The following is a 21815-nucleotide window of genomic DNA, read 5'->3' on the forward strand; positions in this document are numbered from 1 at the left end:
GGTTTCAAATTCCTCCCACCATTCAAGTAAATCCCAAAAACATTCAGTGACGTTTTGTTCTGAAAACACCAACAGATGCTTTGTTTCATATGAATTTTCTTCTTTTTCACCCGTTTCCTTTTATCAGTCAAGGCTTCTTGACAGCCTCTTGACACACCCTTTCAGACTAGCGTTGAGAGTTCTCGCGAAGGAAAGATGGACAGAAACCCCTGTGGATTTTTATTTTTTTATTATCTAAAGCAATGTTTTTTCTTTTTTTTTCCTCTGAAAACCTACAAGTACAGTTTATCTGATAGTATCAGTTTTGGTGGCCTACCAGGTCTTGGTCTGTTAGTGCTTTTCCACTGCATGGCACCTACTCTACTTGACTTTTCACTGTTTAGTACCTGGGACCTTTTTACTACAACAGCCCCCCTCCCACTGCCATGGAAATGTAGCAGGTGACATCGCAAAACACTGTCTCTAAGTGGATTCGTAGGCTTTGGGAACCACAACAGCAGAAACGGTAATGTTAACATTTACTCATCATGTATTCACATGTTGTTAGTTAGTTGGGACTCATCACAGTTTAGCCAGACATCAGTTCAGGCAGATTAGCTCTCACTGTAGCTCTCACTGTATTCTTCCTTCAGGCATCCAGCCAAGTAACATTTGTACTTCTTCAAAAGACCATGGCATAATGTTACAAGTCTGATATAAACAAATGTGATCTCTACTGTAGCTTGGAGATTTTATACATGGATAGTTTGTGCTGGACAACTGCATTTTGTCATGATTGACAAGCTCTGACCTATCAGCACTCTGCAAGGTTTACATATCTCAGTTTAGTTTCCTTCTCAGCTTGCTTTGAACCATAAGCGTGCACCGTTTGCACCTTAAACGTGCCTGGTTCCATATACCAAATTCGCCTACTGGAAAAGCAAACCAGCACAGTAGGTGCCATGCAGTGGCAAAGTGCCATATGATTAAATAAAAAATGGAATTTCTTATATCAAAACAATGAGAAAGGAAAACTTGTACTGTGTGTATTATTTTATTTCCTAAGCGCTCTTATGAATACAATGAACCATTTCAGTTTCTGCCCTAAATAGCCAACATAGTCTATATATATTTTTCAGTCGTGTGCTCTCACTGTACAAACCTTCTTATGCAATGATGTTTCCTGTGACCCATTGATTGCATTGGTAATTAAGAGTGAGGGAGGTTTGTTTGTTATTTTTTTATTTATTTTTTTTTTTACCCAAGTGTATTACAAAAAACATTTGTCGTGACTGTCTCTTTGTGTCATGCTTTCTAGAACGTTTCTTCAGACAAAGCCAGGTATTTGTGGAAACAACCCGCAGCATCTGCAATAGCTGGTGCTCCGTCTGCATTATTAAAACAGCTCCTCTGCTGAAAACTACGGCCATGAAACATTAATGTGCCAATGTTCTCACATTGCAAATGAATAACAGGAGCTTTATCTCTGAAAAGAATTGAAGGTACACTCGACTGAATACCAGGGCTGTATTGTGTAGCCGGTCTAGTCTGGCCCCTGTCCGCTGTTCCACTGACGCTCTCCGTGATGCAGTAGTCGGTGTCCAGTGACCACGTGCTGCCCTGGGGGGCCAGGGTTCACTAGCCGGCCATCTGACCACAGCCAGAGGAGAAGCCTCAGGGGAGCAGCAGGAAGTTGGCTGGCCTGTGCTCAGTGCACCCATTAGGGGGGCGATTGAATTAGCCTGTTCAGCTCAGACGAGGGAAGCTGCTGATGTCTGGATGAAAAGGGGCTGTGCATTATGTAAGTGTGACTCAGTTCAGGGAGAACAGCAGCGTAATAAATAGTCCAGACATTCCGCTTCTGCTAATATGAAGTACTGTGACTGGCATATGTGTCCAGAGATGCCATGGGAGTTGCCAGTTTATTAGATACACCTACATTCATTGGCAATTTTGTTAGAATCATCAAGTTTACTTTACAAGCTTCCGTTTACTGACCATAGCCCAGCTGTTTATCAGTTCTACCCCTTTCAGCAGCGGCAGTTGAACACAATAGAACCCTTACTGACAAGGCCTTATTTGATTGATGAAAAGCTCTCAGTACAGCAGGCTTATACATATTGCGCATGCATACTGCATGTAATTACTGCCACAATATTACAAACACCTCCTTAATTTAACGGTTTTGATTATTTAATTCATCCACATTTTATGTCAGTCGTCCTCTAGCCTTTTATCAGTGGTCAGTTTCTGAGCACAGAATTAAAGTTGACTGGACGTTTTTGTTGGTAAGCTATTCTCAGCGTAGTAGTAACAATGAGGTATCTAAAAATAAATAAAAATAAAAATAGAATGTTCATTAGTTGATGTACAACAAAACACTGACCACCCCCACCCCTCCACAAAGAAAAAAAAATCAAAAGGCACCATACTATTATGCCAGTACCTTGTTGGTGTCACTGCTGTGTTGAAAATGATCCATCACCCAAATGATTGCTGGTCAGCTGTGGTGTTTTCTTTTTATTTTATATATATTTTTTATTCGTTTACTTCTCCTCACATTGTTACAGGGGTTAGAAAATGGCTGATAAATACTGCAGAAACCGATTGACTACGGCCTGTAATTGTATACCTACAAAGTTTCCTATACAGTCGATTCTACCAGGAGGAGGTCTGGTGTCTCCACATTTCAATATATATATATTTGTTGTTAAAACCTACATTCTTGATATGATTCTGGTATGTTTTGGTTTAGTTTTATTTTTTTTAACTGCATTTATTTTATTTATTTTTATGATTACATTTATTCCTGAACTTTTGGTTTTATTGCGTTTCGACCTATTTATTTACTTATTTATTTATTTTTTCATTATCTTCATTTTTGTGGTTTGACTTTTATATATTTCTTTACTCTTTTACAGTTTGTTTATATTAGATTTCTTCTGTTAGATTAAACATCTGTTATTTATTTCTTTGCGTTTATGTCTTACATGCTTTGATATATAAATTCTTTTCATTTTGTGTAAATGAGGGTCATCCTCTGAATGAACATGTCAGTTGTAAAGGTAATACATTCACAACTGACATGTATGCATCTACAACAAAAAGACATGACTAAATAAACAATATGGAAATTGTCAATTTACAGCTTAATGTCTGGTGTTTCTAATAAAATGGCCTTAGTGAATAATTGCTAGGTACCTAATAAAATGGCAAGTTTTCGGTTTTTAGATCTTGTTTTCTGAACAGAAGGCTGTGTTTGTGCTCTAGTCTAAAAACCCGTTAAACCATTGAGGTGGCGCTTCCTTGAAAATAGATGGTGTTTGCCGAGTGCTCTTCACTCTTGAACGAGCAATGTGTGAATAGCTGTAACAAATCTCTTTTTCTTCCTTTTTATCCACTTCTCTGTCAGTACAAGGGTAGATCTTGACTTTTTTTTTTGTGATAGTCATAAAGCCTTAAAGTCTGCAGCGTGCCCAGCACAGCACAGCTATTGGATGACCATTTGCTTTCAGAGACTATTAGAGTCAAAGAGTTTTTAAATGGTGGCTTTGTCGCATCCAAATCCACAAGGTCAAGTGGGATTCGAAGCTGTGAGAAAGCTCAAAGGTGTGAGTTGTTGTGAGTTCACATGACGTAGCATATGATGAAATAATCGTGCACTTTGGAAATGGCTTCCCTGACTCACGCTCTGCATTATTGATGGGTCCACCTCACGCCGTTCCACCCCCCCCACCCCACCCCCCTTCAAAGCTCCTGCACATAAAAGACTTGTTATTTATATCTGCCTCTAACACCCTGTCACATACTGCTTTTGTCTTCGCTATTGTCGCCGTCTCCAGGGTAGCTGAATGCGTGGGGCCTTTTTAAGTAATAAAGCAAACTCAAGTTTCCGAGCCTAGAACCTACTTCAGCAAACTTGCTGAGATGTCTTAAAATATTTTGGACTCGTGTAGATGCTGACAGACTGTTGTATAATGCCTATAAAGAGGATACAGTCCTGATTATGCAGGTTTGAAAATGTGTACAGTGTTAGTTCTGTGGGCCCACAGGGATGTTCATTTTAACCTGTGTGTGTGTGTGTGTGTGTTCCTTTCCAGAGTGCAGACGGCAACGTAGTGGTGCGCAGCGATGCTCGCGTGTCTTCCCTCACTCTGAAAGACGTCCAGTACACAGACGCCGGACAGTACTTGTGCACGGCCCACAACCCTGTTGGCGAAACCTCGCAGCATATGTATCTGGAAGTGCGCTGTAAGATCATTCCTCCTTCCTTAGTGTGGTTTATTGCACAGTTACAGGCCTCTTTGTAGTAGTGATGGACAAATATGCAGAGGAACTCACCTTAGCATGTGTTCAACCTATTGGAAGAACAGAAAATATTCTTTTTTTTTTCAGTTTATTGAATTCAAAGAACATGTACACGTATTTTCACTTAGAGAGTCAACATATCATTTGAGGCACCCAAACGTTTGCATACAGAGACATTTAAGAGCCTTGTCTAAGTAGGTCAGGTATGTTTAGGTCAGAGGTGGAACTCAAATCTGCTGAATGGTAAACTGGGATGTTTACAGTAAGATAAAATCACAGAATTGAACATAGGTTTTTTGTGTATATTTTAAGTTCTCTGCATCATTAAATGTTACGCAAGAGATTGCTTTGAAGCTTTTAATAGCTTCTGAAGCAAGACTTTGTCCCAAGTTTGCAGATGTATTTGCTTCCCATGGTTTCAGCCCTGATTTAAAAGTTGTCTTCCTATACTCATCATGCCAAAAGATGTCTAATTTTGTTTTTCTTTTCACATCAAATTTTTGGCCATGTTAAATGACAAAATATACCAGATTGTCTGATGAATGATTTTGGCTTGTGACACAAAGAACCTCAGGACTCAAGCAGCTGTCACCATCTCTGAATAAAAAAAACGCCAATGTCTTGTCTTTCAATGGTTAGCTGGTGATGTTATCATTTTACTGATCTGATATGGAACATCTCTTAAGCAAGGTGAACACAACAAACACACGTTTAGATTTCAAGGTTTATTTTTTAATTAAGAATGTGTGGGTGGGGATTCAGCTTGGGATTCTTAAGAGATCTTTTTAAATGAACCTCTTCAAATAGTTAAACTCATTAAAATGATAATCCAAACCGAGTACACAGTAAATTCACCAGTGTTGCACTGTTAGTGTAAGAATTTAACACTCTTAGTCTTAGTGTTGATTTAACACTGGTGAATTTGCTGTGTATGATACTTTGATTTGGGGACTGCAGATGGAGGTGGAGGTTTCTTTTGAAGATGGATGATTTTCTAAATTGGCTGATCTTAAAAATCTGAAATTGTTTAAAAGTTAGAAATGATCTGCGTCGAGTTTTGTTCTCAGTGAGTCCTGGTTTATGAGAGGATAAATGTACCCTACCACTGACTTTTTTCCAAAATGCAGATTAAAACGCCTTCCTGTGGGTTTCTTTGAGTTTCTTTACACCAGTGAATCTCAGCTTGTCTCAACTCATGCTGAAACTCTCTAGAGCAACTTTTCTACCTATTTTCTTCCTTCATATTTTCTCCACAGGCAGTGGATCTGAACTTCTCAGCATTGGCAGATTGGCTCTGCAGTCCACAAATGATATAAACACACACTGCATTCATAGTAATATCACAAGCAGTAGCTACCACACACACACACATACACACACACATAAAAATGTTTCAGACAACTGACAGCACTCTTGTTGCTCAATGTTTCTGTACCAAGTGACATTACATAGTGTTGAAAAATATTGATTATATGGCATGAGGCTAATGTTGACTTTCTGATTTCTGACTTTCAGATTTTCTGTTGTAGCTTTAATAATTGGAACAGAACTGCTATACTACAGTATTACAGTGGAATAGAAGTTTTAAGAGGTGGCATTATAGCTGCTGATACCTTCAAGGTAGAATGCAGTATTAAAATATGAAGCAGGCATATAAATATCCAAATAAAGTCAGAACTGCTTTGTTTTGATTTAGCTCAGAATAAAGTGTGCCTCCACTCCTGCAGCTGATTTGTAAGGAGAGCAGAATGTCACTGAGCTGAAAGATTTTACCTTAGATATCTGGAAACACTGAATAATTGAAGCTGATATTAGCTACACTTTGAATGTCAAGATTCCATCTTTTTCTTCTGTAGATCTCCTTTCGAAAAGAAATATTGTTTTTAACAATTTCTTCCCAATTTAAGTAATTCTAACCTAGTTTTCGTCTTGCATGCTTTTAGATGCTTGATTGATACTGTGTGATACTCTAATAGCATGAAACAGTTTTGGATTCGGTTATCACATCAGCCCGGTTTCATACCATAACACCCATGTTCACCAGTTGGATAAAACAATAGCTTCTCTGGCACATAACAGTTGTAATATATGTACAAAAGAAATTGCCTCAACTCAAACATTTAATACCACACACCATATTAGACAAGACTATGGAGAGCATGACAAACTAGCAAGTGCAAAGACTGCAGCTGGTAGCCAGCCAAGTTTTGCAGAACTGTCAGCAGCAAGTTGAAGAAGAATCTGCTCTTGCTGCTTAGTAAACCACAGGCTTGTCAGCTCCAGAGCCAAATTAGGCTGACTTGTTTTTTTGGATTGTGGTGGGCTGTAGTCTTCCAATTAAACACTGCATCAAACATTTTATTTTATTATGATTCAGAGGAGCCATTTTTTTGTTTTGGTTTAGCTTGTTTTTACTATTGTCATTATGTGATGTGTTGGTTTTAAGTGCATACAGTATATAACCTATATTATGACTGTATCACATGGTATGTGATTTTACTGCTTATCCACCAAAACATTAAGACCACACACAGATGAAACAAGTAATGTTGATTATTTTATAACAGTGCAGTACAAAATCTGAAGCTTTAACTGAAGGCTTAACTGAACAGTTGATTTTCGTAGTCGATGGGTTGGCTGTGGGTGAAATTGACAGGTGACCTGAGTGACTTTGACAGTGGCCAAATCGTTATAGCTTAAGGATTTTGCCTTAAACAGCCAGGCTTATGGGATTCACCAGTCCAGCACTGATCAGTAATTACTGAGTGGTCTGTAAAGGAACAAATCACAAAGTAGTGATGTGGTGTTTTGCGGACCTGACACTCATTGGTGAGTGAAGGCAACGAAAGCTCCACTGTGGTCCAGACTGACAGGAGGGAGTCTGTGGCACAAGTCACAGAAATTTTTAATGATATTTATGGAAGGAATGTGTCACAGCACAGGGCATCAGAAGCTGCCATGTAGCCGCAGCACAGTCAGTGCCCATGCTGTCTGTCCACTGTTGAACTGTTGACATTGCCTACAGTGGGCCTGCAGATCTCTGAACAGGAACGTGCAGTAATAAACACTAACGCTGGGTCAACAAATCCAGTTTTCTGTTATGGCAGCTAGGCAGTGATGGTACCAAACTGTACTGTAGGGAGAAGCTTAGCCAGTGGAGGGAATGTGCTGCTGTGGGCTTTGAATTCATCTGAATACCAGTTTGACATGTGCTACCTACCTCTTAATTATTTTGGTCCATTGGTCCATGTTTTAAAACAAAACATCATTAAATGCGTCACCAATCTACCTACCAACGTGTTTTTTTTTGACTGTGGGAGGAAACCGGAGCACCCGGAGGAAACCCACGCGGACATGGGGAGAACACACCAAACTTCTCAAAGAGAGTCACCTGGAGCTGTGTTACTGCGACACTACCTGCTGCATATATATAAAATCAGAGCATCTTTACCTCTGAGCCAGAAAACTGACCCCCCAGGCATTCCTGATTTTATCCAATTGGACATGCTGTATCAAGTGACAGCCTGGGCTTCATATGCTGGATCAATACAGCCATCAAAGTACATCAAAAACGCCACCGCCGACAAGGAGGATTGGTGACTTCCTTTGGCCTTCCATAATCTGCGTGTCAGAGAGATATTAGCTGGGAGAGATTTCTTGCCCAGTGACTGATGCTTAATCTAAACCTTATCCGGATTTAAGATGTAATGCAGTCTTCTCTGAATTATACAGGGGCAGAAAGCCTTAGTTATTTTGTCCTAGAATGTGGAATGTTCTGCTTCAGAGCATCCTTTTAAGGAGCTTATGTGTTGTTTAGCTAGAGTACATTATGATTTAATTCCAAGATGGTGAGAGCAGGGCCCCCAAAAACTCCTAAAAGAGTTAATTTGATTGTGTGCAAACACTGATTAATTTTCCCACTGTGCATGTTGTTGTTTTTGTTTTTATGCTAATCGGAGCACATGCTGGGCAAATATCTGCCAACGACTTTGTTTGCAGCATTTTTTCTGTCGTCTCAGCAAGCGCTAACGGGGTGCTGCTGATAGAGCCGAGAACGTGAGACCCAGTGGCAGTATGAGGGGCGCGAGGGGAATGGGAGTGCGCTCTAGTTGAACATAACAAGTGTGGACGGAGCCACACATTATGTGCAAATAGGACACCCCGACCACACAAAAAAAAAAAATCTGTGCCATGTTGCTTTTCCCATCCTCCACATGCTGCTCAGAAAGAGGAGGAGAGTCTTTAGAAACAGACTCATCCAAGCGTGATCATCTTTCATGTAGGAGGAGGAGACCAGACGTTTTTAGCAGCAAATTCTCCCTTTGCAGGCTACCTGCCACTTACTTTCACTTAAGAGTCTGCTTCTCAGTTTATAAACACTGATTCCGCACAATTAACGCTTCAAAGGCTTTGTGAGGATTAAGCCTGTCGTAATTACTCTCAAAAATGTGATGAAAAGCAAAAGGAATGTATTGACATTAACCTCTACAGTGAAGCCACAGTGATTAGTTAACAACTTGTACAGTGATAAGGCATATTTCAAATTCTCCAGCTTAGAGAATTACATATTTGGCACAGGGTCAAATATGTATAGTAATTTTTAGTCTTGAATGTCTTCATTACATTCATATAGTAATTAAGCAGTTTGACGTTTAAACAAAAATATTTTTTTTTTAAACCTTTAGACCCAACAGAACCTTAAGAGGCTTTACTCAATGTTGGTTGTATTACTAAGGGCAGTACCACCTCAAACCAACACCAAGGGACAGAACTCATTACACTGTGAGCCCAAGAAGGGAAGCGAAAACAGGTGTTGTTTACAGCTGTAAAATGCCTTTTAAATGTACTGGTGGAAATACATAATAAAAATAGGATTCCTACCAAAAAACAAATAAATAAATAATGACTCATATCAAGCCTTCCCTCTATCAAGTTTTCCCTTATTGGAGAATATTTAGACTAAGCATGGCTTCAGTGCCCTACAGATAACATGCTGGTTATTGAAACTGCACTAATATTCAGAGCTGATTGATGAGTTGTGTTTATTTGTTTGTTTGTTTGTTTGCTAGTTCCCCCTCACCCTTAACCAATGTTGCACCCACAATTTTTTAAAGGTTATTATTTCAATACATTCAGGCTAGAACCTCATTTTTATATCTATTAGGTAAGTTCCTTCTTAAAAATGTAAAATCCACACGTTGGTAGGTGGATTGGCGACTGAAAAGTGTCCAAAGGTGTGAGTGTGTGTTGTCCTGTGAAGGTCTGGCGCCCCCTCCAGGGTGTATTCCTGCCTTGTGCTCAGTGATTCTGGGTAGGCTCTGGACCCACCGCGACCCTGAACTGGATAAGCAGTTACAGAAAATGAATGAATGAATGAATTAATGACTTTAATATGGGCTTGTCTGGTATTAATAATAATAATAATTTCAGCTACTTCATTAATCATCAAAATAATGGGTATGCGATTGATTAATATATCCATTGTGATAACTCTAGTGTGGATCAGCCTAAAGCTGATCTGAATATTTATTTATTCATTTATTTATATTTTTCCTCCCGCAAAATTATTTATTTTCATCATTAATTTTTTTTTCACTTCACACCAGATGCACCCAAAATCTTGGGCTCAGTGGCGGTCTACACATGGGAGGGAAACCCAGCCAACATCAGCTGTGAAATCCTGGCGCACCCTATTGAGGTGTCTATTGTGTGGCTGCGTGATGGACTCCAGTTGCCCAACGCCAACACCTCCAATATCAAAATCTATACAACTCCTTCTGCCAGCTACCTGGAGGTAAAGAGCCCTCTTTCACTTCCTCTAGTCATTTTCTTGCATGCATAAACATTTAATATTTACACGGATCGGGGATTGTGTTATGTTGCCCTAAGACTGTTGTATCCTCTGTTGCTGATCAATAATTGAGAAGGGGAAACACATGGTGGGGGTAAACAGAGACGCTGCTAATGGAACAAGAAGAGCAACAGCTGAGGAGGATCCCTAAGGTTAATGCATGCGCTCTCCCTCCACCGCAGGTTAACCCGGACTCCCAGAACGACTTTGGCAGCTACAACTGCACAGCCTCCAACGAGATTGGGACAGAGTCCAAAGAGTTCATCCTCATTCAGGCCGGTCCGTCTGCTCCTTTTGACTCGACCTTGACACAAACTTGCAGACTTCCTCAACTCTTAAGTGTTTACAAAGTGTTTAATCTAGTGCACTGCAGCTTGTTATAGGGGAACATGGGCTTGTTTGTCATAGCATCATTGCGAAATATTAGTATTGAAAGGTTATGAGAAATTTCACAATTAATAGGTTTGATGTAACCCCCCTCCCCTCACTATGTAATATGTGTTTTCCTTGAGAACTTCTCAAACTCAGAATTGTTAAGTGGTGTTAATAGAAACCAGATGTCTGAGTGGTTTTACGCCTCTTTAAGCTACTTGACGGATCGACATGGAATAAGGTTGTTGTGAAGTCTGCCTAATGCCTGAGACATTGATTTATGACACTTCAGAGAAGGTTTTGGCTTAAAAGTTAAATTCAGTTTTAAAGGTGCATGCTTGATGTTAGAATACAAACCAACACAGATACTTTCTGTGTCACTTCCTTAATGTCACAGCTGCACCAAGAAAAGATAGAACAATTATGTAGGTGTGTCTAACAGAGTGGATAGCAAGTGTATACCATGTTTAGAAACTCCAGCAGCACTGCTGTGTCTGATCCACTTGTACCAGAGCACACCACCACCACATCAGTGTTACTGCAGCGCTGAGAATGACCTACCACACAACATACCTGCTCTGTGGTGGTACTGTAGTGGTCCTGACCATTGAAGAGCAAATTGAAAGGAGGTAAACACAGTATTCATAACAACAGATGGACTATAGTGTGGAATTGTAGAAGTACAAGTGCATCTGTATGGTCAGTGGAGCAGATAAAAAAGACAGAGAGTGTAGGTACAAGGTACAGTTTTAATGACATGGCTGATCAGTCAGCCTGGGAGTAGTTTTATTTTGTTTTATATTAGTAATGAGACAAATGTGACTGTACTTTGAAATCTTGAGCAAAAATTATTTGTAGATTCATAGCTTTGTTTGAAATGCTTTCCTCAAGTATGAAGGTCATTACGCATTCCCTTTAGCATGGGGTAGCCCTTGTGGGCTTGGTTGTCACATGCATGACAGGAGTAATTGCCACATGTCACCAGCCTCACTTTATACAGAATTGTACCCAATGTCAGGACTCCTCGTTTGAGGATGAGATGCAGTGCTCCTCTCTGGCTTGTGTGGAGCAAAGGCACAGCCCTGGAGACAGGGATTCGGTTCCTTCATTATAAAAACTAGGCACACCAAGACTGCACATTTGGCAGACCACTTTATATCTGCCACCACTGTGATTCCACTGATGACTTATCAGTGAAGGGCAATAAAGTGCTAGGATCCGAACTCAATTTGGGGCAGCTTTGGAGGACAGTGTTTTAACTGCTTCTCGACTTTTTTAATGGGTATTTCTGTGAATTTCAATCTTGATTTCTGTTTCCATGGGAAAAAAGTACTTTTCATTCTCTGCTCTTTGTCTGGCTATAGGTCCTTTGTAAGGAATTAAGATTGGATACCACTTTAGAATACGACTACACTTATAAAGTTTTATAAATGGTTTGTAGTATGCTCATTAATAGCTATTAATTAGATTGTAAACTCATACAAAATATATAATATAAATAAGTAATCATTTATTTCACATAGATAGAAGGGGTAACAGTGACCTGTTATTTGCCAAATAGTGAATCTTCATTAAACCACAGATCTCACTGGACCTAATTTTGTCTTTTCTTTCAGTTGACATTAACCCTGTCGGCTTCAGCACATATTGTTAATATTTGTTTAAACATTTAACTACCAAGTTTAATCAATAAACCACTGCTCAAAGGACTTTTCAGACATTGACGATAATGTGGTGTGTCTTCACCTGTGAAATTGCTACAATTCACATTCTGGGGTCTTAGCTTATTCATAATCTTGACATTTTCAGTCAGATTTCTGACGCTTTCAGTATTAGACAAAATAAGTCACTGTTGCCTTTTTATCCCTGTGTTAAAAACCTTTATTAATGTAGTTTTATTTTAAACTCGTAGCTACAGTTGTGTCAACAAACCCTACTAAAGTGTGACAATTGCACAACACTGGTTCAGATACAAGTATTTCTTTTATATTAATAGAAGTACTATATAATGCTGAACTCATTTAGACCAGGGAGAGGTTTGGTTGGTGATATTTCTGTCTCAGACAAAAAAAACGGAGCGTTAACAGTGGCAACCAGCTCTATGTTCCCCTATTACTGTGCGCAAGCCTGTACATGCCAGCTTTGAACAAACATGATGTCTATAATCAAGAGTAATATCTCACTTATTAGTTAGAGAACTCTAGAAAAATCTAAATACGTTGTTGGGGATCATTTCTTTGAAGAATATTCAGGTAGTGTTTGAATGCTGACTGGTGTTGACAGCTTGCAATGTTTTCCCCATGGCCTCTAGATGTACCCTCAGCTCCAGTCATCACTCACGTGGAGCCATACTCCAGCACAGCTCAGCTGCTATTTGTTGAGCCGGAGGCTTCAGGAGGAGTTCCTGTGCTCAAGTACCGCACCGAGTGGAGAGCATTGGGCCGTAACAACTGGGTCCAGCGAGTCTACGAGGTCCGAGAAGGTACTCACATTAGCCACGAGGAGAGCGGCAGCATGTTCTGTTGTCTGCATTATTCATCTGGTGGTAAAAATTTTCCATCTGTGGTGGGAATGGTGAAAATAAAGCAAGCATGGTCCTGATTTTAGTTTTCAGCCATCTGTCTTAGCTCACTCTGCAGAGTGAGCAGATTTGATTATGTAATCTCTTTTTAGACTGATGGTTCACATGGCTTGTAATGGTAGTGACGCAGGTGTGCATACATGGAGAGCAAGAAAGCAAGAAGCACAAACAAAACAAGATAAAAATAAATGAAATCCCATCTGAATGGTGAAACTGGGCTTTAATGTCCTTATGTCAGATTTTGAAACCACCATCTAAATTAGCTTGGATCCTGTTAGGAAAAAGTCAGATTTCATGTGTATTTTTGACATTCATACTGTCCCGCTCAAATCTTACCTGCTGGATAAAAAAAATTGTGATTTTGGCTGCGTGTCTGAACTTAACTCAAGCTTTACCCAACATAAGCACCATACAATTCAGAAACAGAGAAAAATGCAGAAGTCAGAACAGCACGGCTTTATTAAATTTACACCCACATGTTACATTAAGTACAAGTTACTAGGACAATTAAATAATAATATAACATTTATTTTACTAGGTTACAATTTTGTGTCCCTTTACCTTCATTAAAGCTGTCTATTTAGTAATTCTAAGAAATCTATAAAACACTTTTCCACATTTCCACACTTGAGTTATTTTCTGCTTCTCATGATCCGAATAATTACCAAACCTTTACCATTCAGTGAAGCTGATTTCTGGCTCTAGGAGCCATTCTGTTGTTCTGAGGACACCAACAGATTCTTTATTTAATCTGATGTTTTCTTTTCTACTTTTGTTTCTCAATAAGGACTTTGAAGGCTACATTTCCTTTCAGACCCACGGTGCTGTGCTGACTTTCTTAAAGGTTTTTTTTTTTAAACTTGTAAAAAAATTTTTATATGACAGTGGTTGTCTACAAGGTCTTGTAAGTCACAAACTTTATAGTCGATTTTAATTCTAGTTTTGGAATTAGAAAAATCTTATTTATCCCAGCCAGTTATATTTTCTATTTTAAGATATGCCCTCCTAAATTAATAACTTGTACATAATATCTAAATAAACAAATAGTGGTCTCTAAGCAAAGTTATTTCTTGAAACTTGTGCGTCCACAAAATCTGCAATACTCTTGTTACAAAGTAGTAACAGTTTGGATTGTCTGAGGTTTTAAAGAGTTTCACACAGGATAACACACAGGTGTCAAAGCGTTTATTTGCACATAATTCAAACACAATGAAGTAAAGAGCCACTGGAAGCTGAAATAACTCCAATTCAGCTCATCTCCAGAACCCCCACTAAGAGATTAAATTGTCCATTATCTTTTTCTAACCTGAGGACCAGCAGCTGGGCCCCATCAGTGTGGGAGGTGCTGCGGAGAGGCTGCCGAGCTGCCGATGAAGTCCGCCATTTGTTACAGACTAAAGGAGATTAAAAATAAAATTTAGTAGACGTTTGTTCTTTTAATAACTATCAATGGCTGCCAAGCTAGCAAGCAAGCCATACAATTTGCAGTGATTTACGTTCTGTCTGGAAGATCTTCAACAATCCCTTATGCTTTCTCTGCACATGTTGGTTATTCAGAGATGTGCCTTGTTCAGGGTTTAGAATTCACAGTAAAAAGTTTAAATTCCTAATAACATCATTGGCAGTAAATTAGATGGCTTTGAAAACAAATATTTGTATTTTAACTAAATAATATGACATGTATATTTCAGATACATTATGTAATTAAATACTTGAGTAAATGCATTCGATTTTACCTAAGGAAATAAACTGGTGCCGTGTTGTGTAGTTACCCTGGTGAGGAATTTATAATCAAATCTTTTGCATCAAATGTAAGTGTTAGCCACTACATTGCACCAGAGTTGCAAAAACAGTGAGCATATATTCACTTGAATAACTGGTTAGTTTAGCCACAGTCCAACTTAAGTATGTTATTGGTGAATAGCTCAATGCTAATACACAACTCTGTATTCCGTTACTTTAGTTTCCTAGGCAGAAATTCATAGATAATTAATTTGGGTTATTATTAAGTGACCAAAAATTTAACAGAGGAAACTATTGATAAAAATGCAACTTAGGAAAAGTAAGTCATAATTTATATTAGTATTACATTGGTTGTAGTAGTTATTATTTCAAGGTTGTTTAAAAATGAACTGAAGTTGAATTGAATTGAATTGTGTGCACAAACCCTCCACAGGACCCTCTATTTTAATTTCACCCAAGATTTTTTTTTCTTCTCCCAGTCTCAGTAAAGGTCCCGGAACGTCCTTTTTCTTTTCCTTTTGGAAATTACATTACATGTTCAAACAATACATGAACATGAATCAAGAGACTGAATTTTTAAACTGCCAAAACAAATCCATTAATGAATTAAACCATAGTTTGTCAGTAGTTTACAATACATGAAGAAAATTGTTTTACATCTTATGCATTTAACTTGTCTAAATGTACACCAATGTTATTTATTACAATCACAAACTTACTAGTATGTTTTATTTTGGGGTTTGTTAATAGACATTCTGTGGACTGTTTTGTAAATCCAGGAGGTCTGAGTGCAGTCACAATCACAGGCCTTAAACCAGAAACTCAGTACGAAGCCAAGATGTCCGCAATCAACGGCAAGGGAGAGGGAGAGAGCAGCTCCACAGTCACCTTCAAGACGGAGCATGTTCGTGAGTAGTCCTTTTTCTGACTTCTATTAAGAACACGCTGTTCAGTTAAAGGAGCGATAAGTACTTTTCTCTAGCGAATCCTCGTCATGCTATGCTCGTCATTAAATTGCACTTAATGGGTTGAATTTTTCAGAGATTGTGTTGCACACCCACTCTGTGGAGCCTTAGCTGGTTCATTCAGGGAATACAAAGCAGATAATTTTTTCATCTCACATGAGTTGCACTTTATAAAACAAATATAAAAGTATGAAATAATCCCTTTAAAAATTGTGTGCCGTTTTTGGTCAGAAATGAACTATTGCTCTTTTAACACTGTGCAGTGGCACTTGGGGAGTGTGAGCCTCAGCTGCTTTTGACTAATATCAGTGATACTCTCTATGCTCTAGGCGTGGAGAGGCACCAGGCTTAATGATTTAATACGAGGGGTTCAAAAGTGCCCTCTTCTCCCCACAGTTCTAGCAGTTTCCAGAAGTCATCATTGGGCTAGTTTGAGTGTTCTCTGTTGCTAAGAAATGTAAATGACAGATCCTCGGCTCTCAGAATTTCTACATATCCACATTCAGCATTAGAGCTAAATGAATTCACAGATGAATAATGCATTTATGTTCATGTAAGAGGGTCTTGTCCCTTAGTTTGCAGCTGTGCAGAATCCGCTGCTCAAGTTTCTCACATTCTGGGTGATAAAGGCACCACAGCGGAAAGATGATGGCATCCTGTTCCTGACAGATTGGTCTGTGATATTGATGTGATTTTTGTTGCTAATCTCAGCCAGTGCAGATAGGCCCTACACCAACCAAGCAATTTGGCCTGATTGCGCCCTCTGCTGGCTGTGTGGCTTCTAGCAAGAACCTAGCAAGAGCATTTGCAAGAACCAAAGCCCACTCATGCAGCTGCCCTTACATAATAAATACAGCTAGCTGCCCACAGACTGATTGATTAAAGGGGAAATACCTCTTTTTTCTCTCAATCACAGAGATGTAAACAAAGACATTCTCAGAATGAAAAATTCTGTCAGATTGGTAGGAATAAGGATTACATGTTTGAAACCCTTTATACCCAAAATGGTTCAAAAATACTGCTTTTTTATATGTATTTTTTATATTTGAGAAAAGACTCATGCAGAGTGAAATAACAGCAGAAATATTAATAAATAAAAACTCTCACCACAAGTATTAGGGGGGACATCTGTCCCAAAACCTAGTGAGCTGCCTAGGTAGGCACTGACTGCATAGACAGCAGTTTAAAAAGACAGCATTCTAACGGTTGCCTGTCGTCATGAGGCAGAATACTGAGACGCTCTAGTTAAAGAGCGATTGCGTTTTGCGGCTAAGGAAGGCAATTATATCACCATTTCCAGAAGTTTACACAGTTCAGCCGTTATAACGAAATGCTTTTGTCAAAATACCACAAGGACCAAACAGCACAGCAGTGTTTTCCCCCTGTCTAAACAGCACTGTTCAGAACAATCAGTTTTTGCACCTGTTCCTTTAAATGAGAATGAGCCCCAGCTCAGTTCAGAGCGAGAGGCGCTAGGAGGAGAAATGCTGGTTGTTTTCAGTAAGTTAATTTTCTTCTCTGTTTTTGTTTTTGCCATATTTAATCAGAACTCCTATTTACCAATGAACATTTTGTTTGTTTTGCTTCATTTAAACTCTTCTTTGCTCTCTCGCATGAATGTGGGTCCAGTGCTGTGATGTGTAGAGACGCATGCGAAGGGACAGCATGCTTCATCACAGTGTATTTATCGCTTTCAGTATGTCAGTGTGTTATATTTAATGTGTGAACACTAACTTATTCATATGAAAATCTTATGCATTCATTTTTTTAGCAGCGTTTCCAATTTTCAGTTGTGAACAAAGTGGCTGAATATTCCTGCCCCTCTGTTGCTGTAGATTCTCATTCTCATTCTGCTACATTGTGTTTCATTTTGAGAGGAACTGGTGCTGTTTACTTTGCTTTTGTTAGTTTTCTGCACACTGATTTATCTACGTCTCTGCTATGAACACTGTCCAGTCTGCTGAAGGTGTCCTCCACTGCTGGCCTTGCTAATTTTGATAACGTAAAGCTCAATATCCAAAAGCAAATATGAATTCCTTATTGAAAACAGTATTAGAATGAGAGGACTAATGACCCAAGGGGATAGAAACATTACTTTAGCAGCTGGCCTTCACACAGGGGCCTTGAATAGTTCAGAAGACTACTATTTTTAACTAGTTTAACTTGAGTACACCTCCTGTGCTTACATCTCACTGATTAAATTATGCAGACGTTATGGTAAATGTGCTGAATGTCCCTGGAATGCTGTCGCCGATGGGCTGGTTCTTTATAGACCTGAGCAAAGGTAAGCCCTTAAATCATATTAGAGAGCACATACATCTTATTAAAGGAGAGTGGACTATGGCAAGCTGTTCTGAAGCCTCTGACCATGGTAGGTAAAAAGTGGGTGGTACAGACATGATCCATCTTCCTGTCAGATGGAGTTTATTATTTTATTTTTATTTTTTTTAACTTGAGTCTTCACCCTTTCATTTGTGATTTGTTTTTTGATCATCAATTTTATGTTTTTCATCCTCGTTTTCCACTCCCTCATTGGATCAATCAGGTTATTCTTACTCAAGTAAGTGAACCTGAAAGTACTTAATTTTTTTTTTTTATGCATTTAAATCTAATTCTGTACATTTTTACAGTTATTTTTACTCACATGCTTGATGTTCATTAGACTAGACCGAGCAAAATGTTCTGGCACTAACTGAGTTAATGAAACATTTTTTGTTCATGCTCTCTAGATGGCATATTTCATTTTTTCCCTGAGGAGACAGGTTTGTTTGGTGCTCATATGTTGTACCTAATATGTTATTGTATGTGTCTGAAAAAATAAGTACATGCTTTTATTATACCTCTTTACATTTTTATTTATCCATTTATTTATTTTTATAGTTGCTATATTTGTAACTTTCATTTGCTTATGTAATTAGAACTGTATACTCTCTGAGAAGTATTTAAAACTGTTAAGCTTTGAATACTTCATACAGTTCCAATCCCTCCTGTGATGTGCTGGTATCCTGCTATGTGCAATATGTCATGCATGTGTCTTCTTTGTGCTGATGTATTATGTGAATACGCCAGAGTTTCCTCTGTTGTCAGCAATGACCCTAAATAAAATGTATTCAAATTATTCAGCTATTTAATATAAACATCTAGCATATTTGTACCCTTTCTAGCAGGGGTGTACAAACATGCCAATCTCCAGAAAGTATTACTGGCCTCAGACTTTCTTGGTGGTTAGCATTTTCCTTTTGCTCTCACTCAATTTCTCAGCTAGTCATTGTGGGTGTGTTGAATCGACAGTAGTTAACATAAGTGGTCTACCCCAAGCATGTTGAATTGCCCAGTAAGGCGGCATTATTGGTGGTTTGAAAAGATTCAGTACTTACTTCTCATGGCTGTGTGAACACATGTGTAAACATTTCCCTTCTGCACTACTTTAATGTAAATGCAGAGCTCTAATGGTAAGATTCAGCCATGATTCAATTATGATCAAAACTGAATAATAATCCAGAGCGGAAGAAATGCATCTTAGGTGGCAATGTATTAGCACACCATTTTTTATATATTTATTTTTTTTATGATATATTTTAATATTATGGTAGTAAAAAGGTTTGAAAACCTAAAATCCAGAAAAATAACAAATAAGGATTCCACCTTTACAAACCTACACATTTCTGTGGGGAAATCTCCTCAAGAGTAGCACACAGTTGGCAGCATTGCACGTTGCACTCCATTCTGATTTGGTTTAGCTTGAGAGATGTGAGGTGACAGTATCTGTTTAAGTGCAGTTGCAATTCTAGCACTTTGCCTCCTGCTGCAGATTTAGCTGTAGCTAGTATGTTTTAAATTTTAAATTTTGGCCCTGGAATCTGTGGCTATGGTTTGGCAACACATCTGTATGGCAAACGCAAATGTATGTGGCACATAGAGACATGTGCAAGAATTTGGAGAAGAGTGGTTGAATAAGGTAACACATGGTCTTTAATATGGCAGCATTATTCAGCATTTTAGTATAGTATTTATTTGCTCAGTTTGTCACATTTAACAATAAAACATTAAGTATTACTTATGCCATTTTGCACATGCCACATTTTATGTTTAAGTTTTACTTACAGTGCCTGGCTAAAAAAAAAGATCAGTGGTGCCCACTTAAGAAATCTTCACTTTTATCTGCTCTACTGACAATATAAGTGCACTTTGTAGAAGTACTGTTACAGTCTCTGGTCCGCCTGTTGCTCTGCTTATTTTGTTGACCCCCTTTCAACCATGTCCTTCAATGGTCTGGACCGTATCAGGTCCACAACAGATGAGGTGTTATTTTGTTGGAGGATGATTCTTTGCACTGACACTGTGGTGTTCAGCTAGAGAAATATCAACTGTCTGCATCATGAATGTAGTTGCTCACATACTTGCCTGTGTGCCACTCTTGTAACTGCAGGGTTCCACTATAAGGCAGACCAGAGAAACACATCATACCAATGTGTGTAATTGCAGACTTGGGCACACAGAAAGACACAGCTTTTGTTCCAAATGTTCCACCATTTTTATGCTGCTGATCACTTTTGCTGATCACATTGCCCCTATAGTATATGCGCACCCTGCACCTTGCATATGGGTAGCGTTCATTTCTATTAATTTCTAAGAACATGCAAAACCGATGCACCAAACAGACACAGAATACATGAGGCAGCCATCTTGCAAATGGATAGTTAACGAAAAATTATATTAGTGTTAGTTGTCTTGGTTGGTGTTAATGCGCTGTTTTGCCCTGATAGGATTGGATCAAACAGAGCAGTGCTTCTAGAATTGTATTCTCCTTATTGTCAGTACTGGACTGAAGTCCAGCAACCAAATGTCCAGGCAACAGTGTCCTGTGGTCATGAACGTTTGTCCACTGATGAAGGACTAGAGGACGACCAACACAAACTGTGCAGCAACAGATGAGTTACTGTCTCTGTCATAAATAACTGCTGTTACGCCTTGTAGATGCAATGTCTAGTGTAGTGGCCAGTGCACAAAATAACACACCACCACTATGACAGTGTCATTGCAGCAATGAGAATGATTCTCATGCCTCCTCTGAGGTGGTCCTGTGGAAGTCCTGACCGCTGAAGAACAAGCCATATACAGCCCTCTGTTGAGCTATAAATGGCCCACTAGATATACTCTACAGTTTTATAGGTTATGTTCTGGATTTCTGCAATATCCATTGGTTGTTATGCAAATAAAGGTGCACTGTTCAGTCGATTCAGTTAGCCACAAGAACCACGATCACAGCTTCACCCAATAGCTGCATCTCTGATGTCAATCTAAGTGAAGGAAAGGTAGTAATTGTCTTCTTTCAAGCCAAATGGACAGTTGGGTTGCTTTCAGGCTGAATGAAAGGAAAGCCAGCCTGCTTAATGTGTGGAAAATTCCTCACAGTTTTCAAGTAAAGCAGCACTGAAGGAAAGGAAGGTCCTCAAGAATAACCTGACTAATCTGACCACACAGCTAGCTTCTGTGCACTGAGCTAAACAAGATCTGGACAGTGCGTCAGAGGCAGGTTGGTGATGGAGGGCTATGTCCAGATGAATTTAGTTCTGGATATTTTCGAGTGTAATTGCATGCAGATAACAAATACATTTTTACAGGATATCTGCAGTTATCTGATTATTCAAGTGGTCATGTAAACAGCATTCTCAGATTTCTGAGATAGGAATAAGAATAAGGTCTAGATATCCGTTTGAGAGCTTTCTCCCCGTTCTGTATCTGGAAATTCACTAAGTACCGCTTGCTCCCTCCAGTACTTACCACAAACACATACAGAGATGGTCACAAGAACATTAAAAAATGGTTATTTTTTAAAAAATGTCCATGTTTCCAGTAAGTTACAGCTAAACGTTTGTCACGTATTTCTGTCATATTATTGGCTGTAATAACTCAGAAATAAGATTATATTATTATTAAGTACGTTTGAAGTTTTCCATTATCTGATTAAACACTTTGATCAAATTACTCACAAAATCTGATTTTGTGCAGTTAT

General features: G+C 38.8%; 1 protein-coding gene across 8 annotated transcripts in view; it reads left to right on the plus strand.

Moving 5' to 3' along the window:
• ncam1b (neural cell adhesion molecule 1b) overlaps positions 1–21815 on the plus strand; it is a 122188-nt gene that overhangs the window by 75084 nt on the left and 25289 nt on the right. For all 8 annotated transcript variants that reach the window (XM_066662583.1, XM_066662588.1, XM_066662586.1 and 5 more), the window contains 5 exons: positions 4080–4230; positions 9894–10081; positions 10321–10417; positions 12822–12992; positions 15614–15742. In XM_066662583.1, the coding sequence (XP_066518680.1) occupies positions 4080–4230; positions 9894–10081; positions 10321–10417; positions 12822–12992; positions 15614–15742 (736 nt within the window). The remainder of the gene's footprint in view (positions 1–4079; positions 4231–9893; positions 10082–10320; positions 10418–12821; positions 12993–15613; positions 15743–21815) is intronic.

This window comes from Hoplias malabaricus, chromosome 1, assembly GCF_029633855.1.
Source record: "Hoplias malabaricus isolate fHopMal1 chromosome 1, fHopMal1.hap1, whole genome shotgun sequence".
Lineage (NCBI taxonomy): Eukaryota > Metazoa > Chordata > Actinopteri > Characiformes > Erythrinidae > Hoplias > Hoplias malabaricus.